Source organism: Hippichthys cyanospilos, chromosome 1, assembly GCF_059441005.1.
Source record: "Hippichthys cyanospilos isolate Australia breed blue-spotted pipefish chromosome 1, RoL_Hcya_1.0, whole genome shotgun sequence".
NCBI classification, from domain to species: domain Eukaryota; kingdom Metazoa; phylum Chordata; class Actinopteri; order Syngnathiformes; family Syngnathidae; genus Hippichthys; species Hippichthys cyanospilos.
In genome coordinates, this window is record NC_142369.1 from 11,450,459 (window position 1) to 11,471,276 (window position 20,818).

Below are 20,818 nucleotides of genomic sequence, written 5' to 3' on the forward strand. Positions count from 1 at the left end.
TGCCCAATAAAATCATGAGAAAAACATCTAGACAGTATCATATTAGTATTCAGTACCCTACCTGACATATTTGACTGGTAAAGTTAATTAATATTTAGGGACAGTGGTTTTCTGCATGTTAGATTACAGATGAAATGAAAGCAAGCAGCAGGTAGTTTCATCAAAGTAGTTTGAAGTGTATTTCTAACATGTACCCGTTAAAACAACACACACACACACCAAAACAAACACATCTCTACAACAGAATAATTCCAAAAGAAAACAAAAAAGTAGGAAGAAGTCATACGAGGGCTACGTACACACAGCAGTTTGAAGTGATCCAATTCAGATTTTTTTGCGCCTACGGGATTTGTATCTGAACATGTAATGGTCGTTTGAGCAACACTTGCCATTTTTCAAATGCGACCCAAGCCACTTGGGTATACAGTACTGTATGTGGTCCTGCAACCGATCCGTATCCGATCTTTTGTCATCTGACTTCAGTCTGAACATGCCAGGTCGCTTTCATCCGATCTGCATGTGACTAACAAGCGACAAACATCACAATTCTGCACTGAAAAAATACGAAATAATATTGGAAAACAAAATCAGATTTGAGCATTGAGCACTGCTGTCTGATCTAGATCCCACCCCTAGCTTCAAGATCATTAATAACCAAACGCTACAGTTCAAAATACATACCGGTATAATTATTGTAATGTCAACAATTGTCACAGATTAATTGTTTGCAGTACTTACAAATATCATCGATGTGCAGTACATAATGAATAACTTGGGCCCCAATACTGAGCCCTGGATGATACCACAAGTAATATTCAGGAATGATTAGCAGTGATTGTCAATCATCACAAACTGCTACAGCAAGTCCAAATAAGTGGTAACCCAATCATGCACAATTCCCAAATAGCAAATTTATCTAACTTAGTGAAAAATATACCAGAAATAATGATGTCCAATGGTTTAAGATCAACGAATATGCCAATTGCATGTTTTATGTGCTATTGTTTCACTTGATTCTTGTGTTGCATGTACTATTATTGATTGATTACTTCTCAATCCATATTAAACCTCTGAGAGTAAATTGGACGTAAGTAATCTGCATCTAACTTCAAATTGTACAAACAGGCCATTTTGTGTACATATGCCTTAAAGGAAGCACACACGGCGCTCACTCCATTAAATCAACAGACGCGTCCATGCGTGTAGTCTTGATGCTTGTGTCCGCATTCACTCAGGAATAGAAAAGACTTGAAACAGGATATGAAAAAAAATCTGCTGCTATTGTGGTTCACAGTTCCTCAAATTGACAGGACAGGAAGTGAAGTTTAGGATCGTAATGACTGACCCATCAAAGACTTCTAGCACTCATGATGTCTCCTTCAGTTTCTTTAATTGTATTTCACATTCAGATCCTTCAATGCTAAAACACAAAGATGCTAAGCAAGCAGCTAAGCATTTAGCATGCGCGAAGCCAGACCGGCTAAAATAGAAAGTTTTGAAAGATTGTCAGTACAACACAAAATGTCTGGGGAAAATAAGACAATTATTATTACCCCCCCCCCCCCCCCCCCCTCCCCAAATCAGCATGATGCTCCCTGAGTCATGGCTGTAAGAACATCGCAGGGACGACTGGCGTCACGGCACCTGGTGACATGTTATAAATAGACCCTGATTCAGACAAAATAAAAGCCCTCCAAAATCACATGAGCCGAGCCATTTCAAGTGACACATCCAATATGACAGTCTTTATGTTCACTCGACACATGAAACAAGAAGGATCCGAGACACAGAAACTGCATGTAAATAACTCCATGAGCATCAACACCGGGCAAAGGGCCGGGACCGCAAACCAGGCTGAACAAATGTTAAACAAGAAGGCAGCATACGGCACACATGGACAAACAAGCAAAGGAGAGAGAGAATTTTTCTTTATTGGTTCTGTTCCCAAAATTAAGCCTTCCCTGGGTAAAGTCATGCAGACAAAGCTTTGTTGCCAAAGACATCCTACGCAAGTAAAGCTATACTAAGCTACATGGCTAAAGCTACACACAGACAGCTAAATCTAAAGGAGAGGGTACGCAGACTAATCTAACACAGCTAAAGCGAAGTAGGTAAAGTGATAGCAGCACTTTCTAAGTCCTCGGCATGCTTCAGTTGTAAAAGTTCGGTTATTGGGGGCTAGTTCTGCAGTTGTGGAATCGCTGACTTTGAACAATGTGTGTATTTAAAGATAAGTTTTTTTTGGATCAAATTTGTTTTGCTATGTCAGCTTGTAGCACTACCTGCTTCCAATAGGAGCTCAGCCAGTCTAGAGCAGCTTTTTGTGAACAAATTACTTTGATTTCCCCAACAATCAAAACAAGTCAGCCGAATGCGTCTGTGGAATGCGAACTCCTCAGCGAGCCTCCCGACGCTGTTCAAAGTGTACGTCAAATACGATGAGCGTCTCCCATGGAGTTAGCGGCAACTTGTGAGCGAGATGAAGGCAGCAACACATCCCGGAAAAACCCGACGTCTTCAAAGGAGTGCGAGAACGTGACGTAACTGCAGGAACGTCTCGCGCTTTGCCGGGAGAACGTGGGCACCGGGGAGCTTCGGTTTGACAGCGACATTTAGATAAAAGACTAACCTGAAATTCATTAACACGCCATATATAAACATTTTGCAATGTTGTGCACACACTTTCTGACAAAACAGATTCAAAACAGATTCAAATCCATTCAAAGCAGGCTGTCTGCAGCACTTTTTATGCAACCTGTAAAAATAAAGTTTTCTCCCTGTCTGGCACAGAGGCCGGGTCAGATCAGGTCAATCTGGTCGTCGTAGAATCAAGCATGACAGCTGTGTTAAAGGGGATGGCTAACGGAAATTCGGGACGGGGATGTGATGTTAAACTCATTCACTGTTATGGACGTTTAAAGTCCCCAACTGCAATCCAATTGTTTGGATTGTTTGGAAAAAAGAACATTTTTTCCAATGCGTAGGAAAGTTACAGAAATGTAAAAAGAAAAGAAGTGATAAAAAACTCTGAAGAAAATCACTACAAAAATTTGATACGGAACGCGCCTTTAAATTAAATCAAATATAAAGGAAAATCAAAGCCAACAGGAGAAGTAGAACTGAATCGTTTTTCAAACGCCAGTCCTTCCATGAGTGTGTGTGCAAATGCTTGTGAAATTTGTATCCAATAGTGAGAGCCCATGCACACAGTGGCAAATAAGTTGACAAAAGAGGGAAGAAATAGGTCAAGTATACATTGATGACATAAGCAAACATTGATGACAAACAAATGCATGCAAATGGTCATACAGTGTTCCCTCGTTTGTCGCAGTTTATGGGGACCGAAAATCCCCCGGGAAAAAGTGAGATCTGCAAAGTATGACCTATCCACCCCTCAGAAATGTTCATGCATGTGTATGGGGGTACCACAATTTTTGAAATGTGAAAATCGCCCTCATGGATCAATGAAGGCAGGAGTGGATTACAACTCCTGGGCAGGATCGGATTACATTTCCTGCCCTCATTGTTTGGCCGCGCCAGGAGCCAAGATGCGTCTTGCCCGTGAGCTGAATGACAGATTGCCTGGCCAGTCATGTTCAAGCTGTTGACTGTTACTCTGAGCTTTTTCTGAGTGAAGCTCATACGCGAGTGAGAACTGCTGCAGAAGGACAGCGGTGAGAAAGAAAGAAAATGTTGTGAAGATGTTACCTAGAATGCTTTTGTAATACATTGGAATTTTGAGTGGACACTCTGCATCCCTGTTATAACGTTTGCTCAGCAATTGGCTCCACTCTAGGTCGACATCCGAGGAGTGCCCGTAGCATGTGCAATCACAGTCAAAGTATCTTTTTGGCATGCAGGGAACTCTCATTGTGCGTCTCTCTGTCTCTCCTCAATATGTTTTTTTAAATGAAAAACACAAAGCACTGAGAGCACGGGAGATGAAGCGCAAAATAGCGAGTGAACACTTTTTTGCATTAAATAAAATACAGTGTGCTTTTTTTTGGCTATGAAGTATTTATTGTGACAGGTGTAATAATTCTAGTTAGCCATGCTATCTTCTAGGGATGCAGCTATCAATTCTTGTTGGTATTCAGATCTCTTTTTCTATGTTTTAACCAAATATTCAGAGTCTATGAGACGAACTTGCCAGCTGAAACAGCATGTTATTATACTGTGACATTCTGATGGGAACTTCAAAATTAAACTTCAAAATTAAAGCATGCCATGGCACTTGCGTCCAACTGTTTGGTGAACAATTTTGAAGTTGGCCTTCTCACTGTATTTGTGGCATTTTTTACTGTCATGCAGAGCATTAATAATTGTTGAGTGATACCTTTTTTCTGATGTGTAAAACAAGCAAGGCAAAAAACAAAAAAATGCCTCAAGCATGTTTTAATCAAGGTACTCAAATTACTCGAGGACCTGTTTTAGGACTATGACTTCCACATTAGCCATTAGAAAATCTACAGTCACACAAATTTCACATTTAATGTTATCTCAAATTTGTCAATGAGTGATTGACAGCTCTTGTCACTGACAGTTTTAACTGTTCTGAAGCCAGGACTTTTTAAAATCATTGTATACACTGAAACCAGAATCATATCGGCAGAGCACTCAAAATCAAGTGACTAGGATGCCAAAAATGTGATTGGAACATCCTTGAACACACAAAAAAATAACGTTCAAAACATCTAATAACTTCCTGGGTGGGAGTGCCCCCGTTTCAGATCAGCAAAGTTTGGATCTGAGTTTGGAATCCGGACCATCAAATTCAACTTAAACATGACATAATCAAGACTATTCCAACTTCTCTTGAGGTAGCAAATCTTCAACCAAAGAGCAGAGTCCTGATACAATTAAGGTGAGGGAAAAAACTGAGTTTACACATGGGCTGTTTCTTTGTCCTGGAGTAAACGACTGGATTTGTCACCATTGTTTTAAAGCCGTGACTGTTATCTCCACTACAAACACAACACAAAGCTGCCTGGGAAACAGTGGGACCTGGCTGCTCTTCATGAGAAAGACTCACATCTTAAGGCTGGTGCACAATTCCACATCATCATCATCATCATCCACATCATCATGGCTTGTGACTGCCTCCCGCCTGCTGGGTTGCTGATCCAGACCATCTCCCATGCATCGCTGCGTCCATGTTAATGTCGGGCCACAATGTTAATGGGTGCGGCGGACAGGATCGAATGGGAGATGCAATTCGAGAAAAACAAAACACGGCAAGCGTGCAGCACAAGCACAGTAAACATCCCTGTTGCCGCAGAGACAGGCTGTTGTTTTTAATCCCTACCTGCTATTCTCTAGGTGCCCGGCCAGCATCCCTATTCTTCACACAGGGACAATTAATATTTTGGGATGTTTTTCTCGTTAGATTCTCACTCCTCTTCCTTTCCTTCCTTCTGTGATGTCTTTTCTACAAGAAGCAGTGCCAGTGACGCCGGTGTCATGCCTCCCCTTCGCATCGGCGTGAGAAGAGGAGAAGCATGGCAGTGCCAGTGGCTTTGTTTGCCAGCCGGCCCGCTGTGTGTGTGTGTGTGTGTGTGTGTGTGCGCGCGCGCGCGTGCGTGTGTTTGTGGCCTGCAGGGTCTGGTGCTGATCCCCCCCTGACACCGGTGGGGTGCACGCGGCTTTGAAATAAGAACTGGCGGAGGCAAGTGGCCAGTGCGCCCAGAGGAATGGGCCATTTAGGTGTGAAAATAGGGGGTGGAGAACTTAAGTGCAGTTTTCACAAAGTACTCTGTGTTATGTTGTCAAAAGTGAACCAAATTTACAGTGATTGTTACTTTCAAGCGCAAACATGAGTCACGGTCTTGTATGTAATATACAGTACATCACCTTCCAACGTACGTGTGCAAGATCCATCAGGATTCACTCGCTGAATGAGTTCAACAAATTGGACTGGACTTATAAGTAATACATCCCACTGATTCAAACCAAGGCCAGTATTTTATAGTATTGCTGGTGTAGAGCAAAATATTCATAAATCCAAAATAATGGCTTACACCAGTGGTATGTACTATTCAAGATAGAATAAGTTTGTGCTACACATGTATCATTGTCATTAAGCAAAAGCTGTAATTTATATTTGTCTTTATGTTACTAAAGCACATGTAAGTAGAGCTGCAGTGATTTTTTTTTAAATCAAACAGAGTCCAACAGAATAATCAGGTGAGCAATTGATTCAGCTGGTATACGTAAGCACTTTAAAGGGCCTATAACATTACATGTTATTATTTCCACAGTGTAATATGTGCATATAAATTACTTTCTGTGAATTGTCAATTTAATTTCTGATTAAATATGAGTTTTATGGTACCGATATTTCTAGAGACTATTCAAACAGCGTGAATACGAGGTTCAAAAACAGGTGTTTTACTGACATTAAAATGTGAAATATCGTCAATACATCACTCTCACAAACACGCGTTCCTCCTATCAAATCAGTCCCCATAGGAACCCAGTTTTTATAACAATAGGTCCGCCCACGGATTAACTATTTACTACTGACGCTAATTGTCTAGCTGCGTGCTCCCAAAGACACATTTTGGCCAATTCAGCATTTCTACAGTAAAACATTGTAGCTAATAAACGAAGCGTGGCTGTTTACTTGGCCAACTCGATGCAAAATCTCTCCTCCTCAACCAAAAAGAAACTAAAAGACGTGGATAAGAGAGGTGTGTATTTTCTCTAGCACAGGTAGTGCGCGCGGGGGGGTACGAATTGCTCCTGTCTTGCTCATAAGCGCATTTCAAGCTGTTCTCATCTGCACGAATGGGGCTGGTGCAAGAGCGCAAAATAAGCAAGGAATGCTTAGAAAATAACAATTGGGAGTGTTTAGGATGCGAAATCAACATTGGAAGATGGGTTAAAGCTCCAAAAGTTGACTTTCCATGACACTTTATGAAAGAAACACTTTTTTTACTCATTGTTTTTCAAACACATTAAAGCGAAAGATAATGACAATCAAACATTTCTCCCTTACATAATTATTTAAGTCGATATTATATTTAAGAAAATGGTTGATTTTTGCAGATTTTTCACGGTTGTTATGTTAAAGTTACGTTAAAAGCATACTAAAGAACAAAGTATTGTAAAAGAGTCAAATGTTCTGCCTATAATTCACATTGTAATTGTTATATTTAGAGGTGCAACTCGACAATAAATGTATAATTGAATGAATTAATGATCATTTTGATAATAGATTAAAGGTTGAGACCTAAAATTCATTTCATTTCATGTATCCAGTGAATGAAACAAATTGAAAATAAACAGTAGAAAATGGTAATTAAGATCAGCAGTGTAATTCCAGACTCCGACTTGGAAACTGTACAAGTTTACATTCTCCGCCCTAAGAAGCCCTCGAGCAAGTAAAAAGATACCATTGGTGGTTTTGTTGCAGCGCTGCCTTTTCTTGTGGCGTGTTTGCCTCTCTGTCACGTAACTGGAGTGTCACTCGTAATGCTCGTTTAACAGCGGGAGCCTTGTAGCTTGGGCCACACCCGTTCGCCCAAAGTCCCCATTGGGTCCGATCCCAAACGTTTTACAAGAAGGAAACAAAACCAGGTCAGATGAACCTTGCCACTCATTTACTTGCTCTACTATCTCGCAACTTGTGTCATGTCAAATAATAAAGATGATTTTAAAAATGCGAGACACCGGAAAAACCAGTTCCAAAACACCAGGGGGTATTTTCTTGTGATTGGAGGTAAAATCTGCGATGGCTGCAAGGCAAATCCTAAAAGCAGTGATTCACAACCACTGTTTCAATGTTATTGAATTGTTCTGCAAAAGATTTGTGTTTATTTTCTCCAAATAATGTTTATTTGTTCATTTATCCATGCCAGTGACGAGTGACAGGCAAAAGTAGTAAATGCTCTTCAACGAGTAAATAGAACATAGTAAATAGAACGTAAAGAATTTTTAAGAGCTTTTCGCATCACATTCAACTTACTGCCATTGACTGCTATAGACATCAAGAAAGTGAATAAGTTAATTCATTCACTGCCATCCCAGTTCATTGTGATTTTTGACCAAAATAGCTAACAATAGAAGTGAATGAGTGAATTCATTGTACCTTCTCCTAATGTGCACTACTTGGCCAACAGGGGCCAGTATTTCACAGAAGTCTTTCGGCAGAGGATAAAGAATATATGCCCTTACATTTGTGTTTTTGGTCTTCTAGATCCCAAACTACTGGTCCGTGGCCCAATATCAGGCCACTAGAGTTGCAATGGTTAATTGATAAATGAAAACTAATGAATAATCAAAATTAATCGTAAATGATTTTTGTTCATCAATGAATCATTTAGAGCATTAGCATTTTTCATATAAAATTGTCCAAATCCTCAACATTTCAGCGTGCAATTCATAATTACTCTACACTTTCTGTCGCCCTCTATGAAAAAGAAAATTTTGTTGAAGTAAAACTTAAATAACCTTTGCATTCACTTTGAAAACAATGATCCTACCCTATTGTCCAACATGTTAAGTACCAAGGATATAACTGAATCATAATGAGTTTTTTTTCACTAACAATTTGAAATAATGTCCTGTATTTGAATAAACAAATGATAAACAAAACTTTTTCAAATCTGATTCATTGATTAATTCAGAAAATAATTACCAGATTAATTGATTATCAAAGTTTACATAGCTGATATATTAAAAAATATAAAACGTATATTTTTTATTACCATGTATTTTAGCAATGTGCAGGAATTCTTGTGAGCATATTAATTTAGTATAAACTATATTTAAGTGTTTTGGGATCACATATTCACTGTAACAAACATTACATATCAGCAATCATAAGCATGTTTTGAAACAGGTGTCTTGATTTCATATTGAAAACAAAATGTTTACTTTAAAAAAGACTGACTGTTACAAAACACTGAAGAGTGCTGTCTTCTGTCAAAAAAAAAAAAAAAAAAGATTCAAAATTTTAATCTGGAGTGATTCCACCCACCAGCAAAACAAGAAAATTGCAGCACGATTTTTTATTTTTTTTTTTTACTCAGGTGACGAGCGGGACAACAAGCTCCCCCGGGCGCTAATTATTATTTTTTCCTCTCACGCTTCTATGGCTGCCTCTTCTCAAGAAGCACAACAAGCAGCAGTTTACACACGGCCCGAGTGTGTGACTGCACATACACATGCGAGGGAAGTTTGCTTCGGGTGCGACGTGTCAACCAACGTCACTGTAAGTGACTTAAGTTCGACACATCTCACGCACATACTGTATGTAATCTGTCATTAAGTTTCTGCCTCATTCGTAACCTGCTATTATGAGTCTGTTGTACTATATAAGCAGTCTGTCATTATGTTTCTGTTATATGTAACGTATCTTATATCACGCTTTTTTCTGTTACGCGTGTAATTTGTAATAGTATGAGACTTGTTACATGATGTTTGAAAGATGACGTACATTACACTTCTAACTTCTGTTCCTAGTTAATACGGCAGTGTATCCCTGTGTTACGGCGTCCCTGACTTACGTTTTTTTTCACATTACGACATGGAATCGTAAGTTTTTTCCATTCCCTCTTTACGGCATTTTTCCCGCTTTACGGCATCAAGCACAATTACCAAATTCAAACCTGGCAGTCAGTGTGTGTGCATATGACTGCGAGTCGCACCACGCTCATAAGTCACAACATGCGTCACTGCATATGTCACTAAATGCTGGTCTTCTATTGGGCGGTGTCACGCCGCGCCTAAGATGCTGGTCTGCTATTGGTCGGCATCACTAAGATGCTGGTCTGCTATTGTTCGGCGCCATGGTGTCACTAAGATGCCGATATGCTAAAGACTTGATTTTGCGTGAGTGCTTACAATATCATATTTATTGTGCATTTTAGTGCTTTATTCAAACTTTAATTGGTTAGTCACGATTGACTAGTGATGTTATAGGGAGACTTAAGAAGATGGTTAGTATGGAAATGAAGCTGGAGATAATCAAGAAATATGAAGAAGGCTAGGCTAGGCTACCAGCGCTAGGGAATAACTAGCTCAAGTCATGTCCCTCCAGAGGTAAATAAAATTTCCTTTTTCCTTTTTTCTTATTTATGATGTTATTCAACTATATACATGTATATTGTTTATTTGTAGCACTTACTATACTATTTTGTTACTAATTTTTAATATGTATGCAATAAAGTCATGTTCCAATGTATTTGCTTGTAATTTTAAATGTACTGTTCCTGTCACTAATTTTTAATACAAATTACTGATACATGAACCCTAGGCATATTTTACCGACTAGAAAGTAGACTGTGTGACATAATAGGTTTAATAAAGTTTACCAAATGTTAATAAATGTGTAAACAATTACATACTTCTGTTCGACATTTTACATGTAACATCAGGTTTAATACCATGTATATTCAAAACACATGCCGACTTTTGTTCCTACCACACATTAAACATAACCATGTTTCTACTGTGGATTTTAAACATGTTTCACTTCCACATGTGAAATCATAAGTAGCTTGCACGTCATATGTTAGAATTATACTTCTGAAACTTGTCATAAGTTTCGAATAAATGGTGCGGCTGCAAATATTGGTGTAACATCGATAATAACGATGGGAACGTGAAGCCTCACAAACTACTTTTGGTCATTTTTTTACTCCTCTGGATGGCACATTTGGTTCAAAGATACATCCATTCATTATCTTTATCACCTATCCTGATGAGTGTCACAGACTTGCTGGAGCCTATCCCAGCTGACTTTAGGAAGTAAGTGTGGTACACCAGCCAATTGCAAGGAACACACTGATGAACAACCTTTCACACTCACAATAACACCTTAGGACAATATTGAGTGGGTGGCTCAGTAGAAGAGTGGTTAACACATCTGCCTCACAGTTCAGAGTATAGAGTTCAATTCCAGCTCACTCCGGCATGTTCTTCCCGAGCCCGTGGGGGTTCTGTCCAGGCACTCCAGCTTCCACCCACATTCTAAAAATAAGCATGCTAGGTATATCGGACACTCTAAATTGTTCTAAGGTGTGATTGGGTGTGTGAATTGTTGTTCAACCTGAAGACAGCTGGGATAGGCATCAGCAAGCCAGTGGCCCTAGGGAAAATAAGCAGCTATGAAAAAAGAATGGATGGTTGGACAATATAAAGTATACAGGCAATATAGTGGATATAGAGTGGGAATCTGGGAGGAAAGCCACACAGGCGTGGGGAGAACATGCAAACTCCACACAAGAAGGCCAGAGCTGGAAGCAAACCCATGACGTCTGCATGTGAGGCGGATGTGCTAACCAGTCTAAAGGTGGAAAGGAATGTTTTTTTAAAACTATCACAAGTGGTTCATGAGGCTTCGATTGAAAACAATGTATATGGTACTGCATCTTTCAATGTAGCAAGACATTTTTAGAATGCTTGAATTTGATTCTAATATTCATGTACAAAAAAATCCTATTTCTATTACACATGTAGCATCATGGTACATGTAAACAGCCTCTTTTGTAACGCACAGTTACTCATGTAACGCCTCATATGTTGAATAAAATACAATAGGATGACTTTATTGTCATTGTACAGGTGTGCAACGACTATGACCATGATTGTGCCAGACACGCAACCAATAAAATGCTTCTATTGTATTATATAGCTGCATAGAATCATATCGCTGTTACACATGAAAAATGTGATTGCGTCACAGTATGCTTAAAATCACCAAGTTTCTGTAATCACGCGTTAATGTGTTGCTATTAAAGGAAATGTAAACAATCGCGTTTGCGCTACACACGAACGCAACCCGCTATCTGTTTGTAACACGTATCTGACCATGTTCATTTTCACATATATAACGCATGTTTCCATGACGGCATACGTCAACTACCCTGCTGTGTGTCTACTACACATGAAACAGATAAGTGAGCTCCACACAGGCACACATTTTCCACCAGACTGAGGCTCGTCGCCGGTAGTAATCCCGCAGCGAATCCCATGTCGACCGCCATAAAACCGCACCGAGGCCCGACGCGAGCGAACTAAAATGCCAGTCATTTCCTCTGTAACGTCACTCTCGAACCGAGCCAGCCATCCGGTACCGTGACCGTAACACCCCTCCCCCACACCCCCGTCATGTTTGTCTGCTAAATCAGAGGCGTCCCCGAGTGTCGGCTACTCGCTTGCCTCCGTAGCAGCGACGCTTCGGGCTTCTTCGAGCCATAAAACACCTCCCGGGTCTAGGCAACTCGGGAGGCGGCGTTCCTGTGCACGGAGGTCCGATTGCTAGCCACCAGTTTATCACGCTAGCATCACTCGCGACATTTAATAAAGTGTGACATTTATGTGCCCTCTGTTATGAAAAATAATACAGTAGCTATCACAACATGAATGGAAAAAAACGACGACGGATAAAATATATTAAGGCCGAAATGGGTGTGGGGAAGTAGCCGAGATGCACAGCGCTTGTTTGTGCTAAGTCGCCCGCTAGCCTGTTAGCTTCCCCGAAAAACCTCCGTTTAGCACGCAAGACTCACCGGCCGAGTAGCGCTCACAGCAAAACACTTGGCCCGGAATGAGAGGGCAGGACTGCGGCGGCACGTCGAGTTGCTCCAGGCGGGCGGCCTCCACGTACATCCATAGGGATACGCGGGACGACTTGGTCCGCCGCTCCCGCCGATGATGCTTCACCGCCGGCCGGTGCCCATTATTTTTTCGCTTAAGAGCCACGCACTCATACACAACACAAAAAAAGCTTAGCGTAGACCTTCTCGACGTACCAGCCGGTCCGCGAGCATCCCTCCAGGAGAGCTGAGCACTGACTGAGAGAGCAGCCAGCTCGTCGGGGACGACACGCCGAGGAGCGAAGCTGACATCTGCCGGGGGGGAAGGAAGAAGACAAGGCCGACTAAGGACACTCAAAAGCGGACACAAGAGGGCGCCGTTGGGCCACAGTAAAGACTGCCACCTCCATTTGAGCCCACTCGCCAAATAACGAACCCGGTGACACTGATATCAAACTGAGGCCCGGGGGCTAGATCCGGCCCACTACATCATTTTGTGTGGTCCACAAAGCAAATCTTGTCTACTAATTTCCACGAGTGTTGCTAAAACTATCCACATTTCGAATTATAATTTGTAATAAATACAAATCTTCAGATGTAGCAGCATTTTTCTGGGTACCTAAACCCTTTTTACAATAAGTAGAAACAGTGTACAGTGAGTGACAATTTTTTTTTATGTTTTCACAGTCTTAACAGACTTGTGAGAGAAAGGGTAGCTACAATAGAGAAGAATTTTTGTACCTGGCACTTGGGTTGTGGCTGTTTTGGAATGTTTCATCAACCAGAAGATGATATTTACTTCAAGTCCAGCAAAGGAAGGTTTTGGAAGCATAACATTTTTCATTATTTTTCTTCTCTTCGTTGTTCGTCGTTAATGGTGGCTGTTGTCCCTGTGTTTTTTTTTTTTTTTCGTTTTTCGCTGCTGAACAATCAAATCTGACTCTGACCAATCAATTATAAATGCAAAGCATTTATGTCATGTTTTGGAACTGGGCAACTAGGAACCAAAAAAGCAAGTAGAGTCGGGTAAATTTCTCAGTCGGAACTGGGCTTTTGTCAAGAAGAGTAAAGTAAAGTAGAGCACGGTCAGTGAAAACAAGACTTTGAAGTATATTCTTAGCATACTTGCGATTCAGCTATGGCAGATTCCTCTGATTAATTTTTTTTTGCAATTTTTTAAAAGAATTTGTTTATTTTTCAAGCCTTTTTGTGTTTGTTTTGATGTTTTCTTTTTTGAAGGGAGCCAACTAGTTGGAAAATAAAGCCTCAACCTTGCTTTATGAACCACCCGTTGTAATTTTTGGCTCCTCTAGATGGCAACAGTTTGAAGAAAAAACGTATTGTAACCATTTTCAGAACCTCAACTGTTGATGTGTAAAATCTAGCAGGAAAACACCTCCTTGAGTAAAGTTGTCCTTTCCTACAAGGAACAGACATATGGACAGGATGTTGCTTTAACAAAATATTTAAATTGTGGTTCAGGATGTTTATCATCATGCTTTTTTTCCTTCAGGCTTTCACATCCACATAACCTAAAATTGTGAAAGTGAAACTGCTGTACAAGTCTTATTTGTACTGGCAAATTCTCTTTCAATTCCATATGTTTGTATGATGTACATGTCTGCCTGTATATCTGCCTCTCGCCTGGATAAACATGATCATGACATTTCAGGAAACTAACTAACTGAAAACGTGTCATTAGTGACAATGTTAATCTGAAAGAAACTTGATGAAATAAAAGCATACAAAATTTTGCAAAGGAGTCACTACAACAGTTCAGCAATGTTGATTCATGTTCAAATTAATTTGTTCTTAATTTTGAAATGAAAAACGTACTGTTCCTATCACAGAATTAAAAAGGATTCAATTAGATTTGTTTTTTAAAATCCCACATACACTCTGAGATGCCTTCACGTACCCCAATTTGAGTACCACTGGTTTAGGCAACATAGCTTCATTTACTGTGACGTGTCTTTCTAGTTTACCCGTTTATTTGTTTTGATACACATGTAACTTTCCCATGTGTCAGTGAAAGTGTTTTCAGGGACAGATTTTTTTTCTCAAACTTTCAAACAAAGCTTGCAAAATGGCCGTTTTAACCAAAAGGGCCAATTTCACAATATATTATGGACACAGTTCCCTTAGACATTTTTGTGAACTCTATTATGACCGACATGTCCAGGGGTGCACATCATTTTTTAGTAGGGTCACTCACATGAGTACCAGAACGTAGTATTTAATACGCACAATTTCTATCTTTAGAAGCAGTCTTCTTCAAAGTCCTTCTCAGGTCACTCCCACATTAGCAGGGCACCGTTTGTGAGGTGCCTTTTTTCAGGAAAAAAAAATGTGCAGCTCAGGCTCAGTTGTTGTCATGGGGGAAAGTTAAGTACACAAATGCACAGAGTGAAGCACGCATCAGTGATTTCTATCTCGCATGTGCACCGGTGTACCAGTTATGTGCATCCCTAGACATCCCCACCAAATCTCACTTTGTTTTCAAACTCAATTGGGTGACTCTTTTTTTAAGTTTTTTAACACGGATCCCTTACATTTTTTGTCCGTCTTTTCATGATAGACAAGTCAACCCAATTTCCTCTCACTCCATAAAGTGGTATCAGAAGATGCTGTGGATTTTATTTTAAATCAGAATGCTTCCAGGAACTGCTACTGGTTTTTCGGGATGTTGGCCAAGGATCACAAATGGATGTTGACTTTCACTGAAGCAAAAACCATTTACATGAAATGAAAGAGGTTTTTTGTTTTTTTTAACAAGCAGGAGTGGCACATGACTCTTCATGTTGATGCCGATAATGATTGAATTCTCCTCAAGGCATGTTTCAGGTGGATTTTTCCATTAAATGCGAAACAATATCCTCCCAGTCTGATTCTCTTAATATGAGTTTATTAAGGCTCATTTCCCAAGAAACAAAGTTAATTTTATTAAAAAGAAATCTTAGAAAAATTTGTGCATTTTTCTGGAAAAAAAAATGGATGAGAAAAAAGTTTCAATACTTTTCACTTTTTTAGTTTCTATTTTAGAAAGAAATTTGTAGATTTTTTTTAAAAATCATAAAAATCCCTATGCCAAATGTTTTTAAGAAAAAGTTTACATTTCTTATAAAGATGTTTTTCTCATAACGAGGCCGTATTTTTTTTTTTTAAGAAAGCCGCACTTGTTCAAGCAAAAAGTTGTATTCAATCTGATACTGGTTAAAAATACAGATGATATTCTTTTAAAGGGTTTTTTTTCAGTTTGTAAGTTTTTTTCGGGGTGAAGATATATTTGTGTAAAACTGGGATTACACATTAAAATGAGGAAAAATGTAATTTGAGAAAAAAAAACTTTCAAGAAAAAAATGTTGCTAAAAGAAAAGGTTCTTTTAAGAACTATTTTAGTTTGAAAAAAATGTTTAATTTTGAAGATTTTTAAAGGAAAAAAACATTTATTCAACAAGAAAATATTTTTCAATAAAAATCTAAATTTGTGACATAATTTGTAAGAAAAAGTCATTGCAAGATTTTTTTTCCCCAAGGAAAAGGGATTTTCTTACCCAATTTTACCAAAAGGTTACTTGCTGTTTTAGATTGATGTATAGCGTATGCGTGGGAATTTCTTAGTTTTTACTCATTTTTATCGTCATCAAATGATCTTTTTCCTGCCAATAACTTTCTCATGTGTTTGCTTTTATTGCACCGAAGGGAAAGTTAAACACAACTGAGTCTTGAGAAATCATGTGATTTCTAAAGCCCATAAAACCAAACCTTCATTGTCGTTATCATCATCATTTTGAATCTTACAGACCTCTTTCATCACACTTGGCAAAAGTGTCTTCTTTTTTATCTGATTGGCAAGCAAGCACAAACACGCAAATAAAAACGCACACACAACAAATCTTTCACATGCGGCGGCTATCAAAAGTCTGCACACCCCGATTCAAATGCCAGATGTTTTTGATGAAACAAAAGAGAAATCAAATCATTGCAAAACTTTCCACTCACGTATCCTAGAGCTTGTATAACTCATTTGAAAGTAAACATGCAATTTCTTCACAAGGGGAAGTAAATAAAACGAGTGAGATGATGCGTTTGCACAAGTATGCATACCAATGGCTATGTATATCTGGGACGTTCAATCAAAACGGCAAACTTTTTGTGAACTTTGAATCAACATACTCAAATTGTTGTTTGAGTTTTTTGAGTTATTTTGAACTGCGCCACGGTTTTTTTTTTCCAAACTCCTTTGAAGGAAAAACACACATAATGATCAAATTACCTCTAACATGGGAGACTGGCTTTTCAAGACTGGCTTCTGAGATTTTTTTTTTTTTTTTTGGCGGTCCAATCGTGCTAGACGTTGTCCACCAAATTTCAGGTTGACATGTGAAACGGGATTCAAGGACTGAACTCTAATTAGAAGAACAGCTGGTTTGTCTTTAAAGGTGAATTAGCATTGGATTAATTGACAAAAAAAAAAAGGCCGCTGTGAACCAAAACGGCAAACTTCCTGTTTCCTTATAGCCGTGGCTTTCCGAGACCTTTTTGTGGGTCGATTAATGACTCAGTGGTCTACCAAATGTTATATTGTGAAGTGAAACATGCTTCAGGGCTGTGTTTTCAAAAAAACTGCAGAAGTTCTTCATTGAAGAACCCGTGGAGTAAGCCAAATGGAATTTAAAATGGAAACCCTTTGTTGTTTTTTCAGGAATTGTTTTTTGAGATCTTTTTAGGGTCCACTCATGATGGACATGCCCATCAAATTTCATGTTGAGAGATTTTGAGACATTTTTGTGGATCTACACCTGACAGAGACCAAAGTTTACTGCAGAAGTTCTTCTTTGAAGAACCCGTGGAGTAACCCAAATGGAACTTAAAATGGAAACCCTTTGGTGTCTTTTCAGGAATTGTTTCTTGAGATCTTTTCGGGGACTCCTCATGATGGACGTGCCCATCAAATTTCATGCTGAGACAATTTTGTGGATCTGCACCTGACAGGCACTAAAGTTTATGTTGCTAAGTGAAACGGGCTCCAGAAGGCTGAACTTTAAAAAATATTCAATGACCCCTTGGAAATGGAGGAATTGATCCTCATCACAATGTCACACTTCTTGTTTCTTGTCAAGCATGGCTTCTTCGAGATCTTTTCAGGGTCTACTCATGATAGACATTCCCATCAAATTTCATGTTGCTTGGTAAAACGAGCTTAAGGGGCTAAAATGACAAACTTTAGAAGGAGTTTGTCTTTGAAGGATCCCTGGAAATAGTCACATTGAGCCCAAAACGTCAGACTTCTTGTATCATTTCAGGAATGGCTTCCCGAAACAATTTTGTGGGTCTGCCGATGAGACTTGTCAACTGCTGAAACAGGCTTCAGGGTATATATTTAAAAAAAAAGAAAAAAAGGTTCATGTTGCTAAGTGAAATGGGCTTCAGAAGGCTGAACTTTAAAAAATATTCAGTGACCCCTCGGAAATGAAGGAATTGATCCTCCTCACATTGTCACACTTCTCGATTCTTGTCAAGCTTGGCTTTCTTGAAACTTTTTATGCGTCTTCTCACGATATGAACGTCGAGACTTCAACCCTCCTAATGAAGGGTGCATCCAGTTGATGCAATAAAGGCCTCGGGGGGAATGATCTGGAAGGAAAATTTTTTGGCAAGGACGTGAACATGAGGCCCACGTATCCGTTCCGCCACCTGAGGTGAGGAATGTGACTTTTACTTTCGTTGCATCTACAGTATAAATTCAGCCATGGACCAGCACAAAGTATCCAGCACACAAGCTCCAACAAATCATGGACTCTCGACTCGTCGCTCTGCTCCTCGTGGCGTTCCTCTGCTTTCACACGGCAGCGGGTAAGACCGATGGGAAGCGGCTTGTCCGCGACCTCCTGTTTCTGACATCCTGCCATGTTGTTCTTCCCCACAGGTGAGAGGCTGGAGAGCTGCTGTCTAGCCACCAGTGAGAAGTGCTTCCCTCGCCAAATTATAGCCAGCTACTACAACCAGGAAGCCGGCAAGGGATGCAAACACAGCGCTACTGTGTAAGCGCCAAAAATGGACATATTTTATATTTTAGTGTTTACATTTTGAAATTATAAGCCTTATTTTTTTAATATATACCACACGTTTTATTTTTTAAAATATTTTTTATATTTTATGATTGTGCAGTTGTAGGTTCTAAGTCAAAAATTATTTTTAAAAATTAAACGTTTTAAAAAATACATTTTAAACTATTTGTATTTGTAATGATATAATTAAAATATTACATAATTGTACATTTAGTTGTAATTTTTTGAAAATAGTTTGAAATTATTTGGAAATATTTTGTTCATTCATCTCATTATATGTAATTTTTAAAAAAGGACATTTTACTGTTTTTAAAAATATTTAAATTATTTAGGTATTTTATTTTTTATTTGTCAAAAAAATGTTTATTTTGTTGACTTAAAAATAATAAATGTGCAACGTTTGACATGATTATAAAATAATAATTATTTAAATTTTTGAAAAATGTCAAAAGTCAATTTTTATTTCAATAATAACAATATTGTTGTTCAATTCGAATATCTTTTAAAATGGCTTAATTGTTTTTGTCGCTGTTTAATTTTTGTTCAAATCCTGTGAATTCATTTTATGATCTGCAAAACATTCTAATTCTTTTTTACTTCTTGTTATTTCTTGTAGTTTTGTGACCAAGGCTGGTAGAAATCTTTGTGCCCCACCACGGAACGAGAGCGAGTGTGTTCAAGCGCTGATTGATTACCTGGACAAAAGGAACAAGCACAATAAGAAATAACGACTACTAGAAGAAATTTCATATTTCTTTTTTTTTTGATACGAAAATGTTCCTATTCATATTCCACCTGTTTTCTCACAGGAGAGGAAAAAAAGGGGAATGCATAACATCATCTTTTTGATTTTTACTGTATATTTATTGTCCTTTGTCTTCCATGGCCGTTAAATGCTGTTTTATGTGTTAAAGTTATGAATCTTACTGTGATTGGGTCTTATTGATTTTGTGAAATTTTCACAATTGTTTACTTTTTTTTAATCTCCTGCTGTTGATGGTTTAAATGGTTGGTTATTTAAAAAAAAAAAAAAACATTCTACCGCTCTGCATTTGTCTGAAGTTTGTCAACTTTTTGTGCTTATGTTTGTACGAATAAAGTATGATGACATGATTCTTAAAAGGTCCTGCTGTGAGTGGATTTTAATGTTAGCATAATTTAATAGATGATAAATCTCTATATTACATTGGTTTGGTTTTGTTACCTAAGCTGCGATTGACCTTTGAGCACAAGGCCAACTTAAGAATTTTTATGATTATTATGTGTTGGGAATTATTTCCTTGCACAAATTCCAGAGCATCGAGAAAGTGAGTCAGAAAATGTTTCTTTACTTTGCATGTCGAATGACACTTTTATTGGGGGGAAAATACATTCTAATGTTTTATTTGCCTTTTAATGATGAGATAAGTGGTGATGAAAGTGAAATTATTACTCAACGGAATTTTAACGTGCTTAATAAGTTACATGACAGAACAATAAAGCCCAACTTGATCTACTTTGATTTTCCTGGATTAGAAATTTCTGAATCTGAACTTTTCGGAATGTTGGCCATGTGTTACACAGATGAATCGGGAATCAAAATAGAACTGAAACAAATTTCGAACAAATGAGGCACGTTTACAGGAAATGCATTCTTGGATGTCGCTGATATCTGAGCCACCGGACTAATTCAATTTTCTGGTCTAAATGAAGGTCCAGGTCATATTTGACATACGGTCCATTACTGCATTTAAAAGGGGAGTCAACCCCAAATGTTTTATTTGACACTAATATTATGATCAATACTGTTTGTGGAATATTAATTAAGGAGCAAAATACTCCCATTTTTATCCATCTGAGGGGGCGGCCATTTTGCCTCTCGCTGCACACTGAAAAATCAAGTGAAAATTGCCATCCCCGCTATCAAGAATTCACTAGATGTTAAAGCAATACTGTACTTAATTACTTGAGCTATCGCAGGGGTGTCAAACTCATTTTGATAGTGGGCCACATTGAAGTTATAGTTTTTGTCAGAAGGCCGGAATGACCTAGTTTTAAAATTAGTGGCCAGCAAAAACTGTTCAAAAGAGTTTGGGATAGGGCTGTACGACTAATCGAATTTTAATCGCGATCACGATATTGGCTGCCACGATTTATTAAGGTGATCCTCGGCGATATTAACATTTAAAAAGTCAAGCACTTTTTTATTACATATCAAATCAAGCA

General features: G+C 38.7%; 2 protein-coding genes across 6 annotated transcripts in view; one reads left to right on the forward strand and one right to left on the reverse strand.

The window, feature by feature from the left end:
• wdfy3 (WD repeat and FYVE domain containing 3) overlaps positions 1–12,852 on the reverse strand; it is a 58,860-nt gene extending 46,008 nt beyond the window's left edge. For all 5 annotated transcript variants that reach the window (XM_088416153.1, XM_088416146.1, XM_088416137.1 and 2 more), the window contains exon 1: positions 12,516–12,852. The gene's annotated coding sequence lies outside the window, so the exon portion shown is untranslated. The remainder of the gene's footprint in view (positions 1–12,515) is intronic.
• A 5,451-nt stretch (positions 12,853–18,303) lies between these two features.
• ccl19a.2 (chemokine (C-C motif) ligand 19a, tandem duplicate 2) lies at positions 18,304–19,729 on the forward strand. Its single transcript, XM_088428495.1, has 3 exons — positions 18,304–18,398; positions 18,472–18,586; positions 19,230–19,729. Exons 1-3 carry the CDS (start codon positions 18,338–18,340, stop codon positions 19,339–19,341), a joined length of 288 nt encoding a protein of 95 aa, XP_088284621.1. The 5' UTR covers positions 18,304–18,337; the 3' UTR covers positions 19,342–19,729.
• The last annotated feature ends 1,089 nt before the right edge of the window (positions 19,730–20,818 follow it).

Excerpts from the sequence above, each read along its gene's own strand:
- ccl19a.2 (XM_088428495.1), top strand. The coding sequence starts at position 18,338 with ATGGACTCTCGACTCGTCGCTCTGCTCCTCGTGGCGTTCCTCTGCTTT. Across the intron at positions 18,399-18,471 it reads CTGCTTTCACACGGCAGCGG|GTGAGAGGCTGGAGAGCTGC; the intron begins GTAAGACCGATG and ends TCTTCCCCACAG. Across the intron at positions 18,587-19,229 it reads TGCAAACACAGCGCTACTGT|TTTTGTGACCAAGGCTGGTA; the intron begins GTAAGCGCCAAA and ends TATTTCTTGTAG.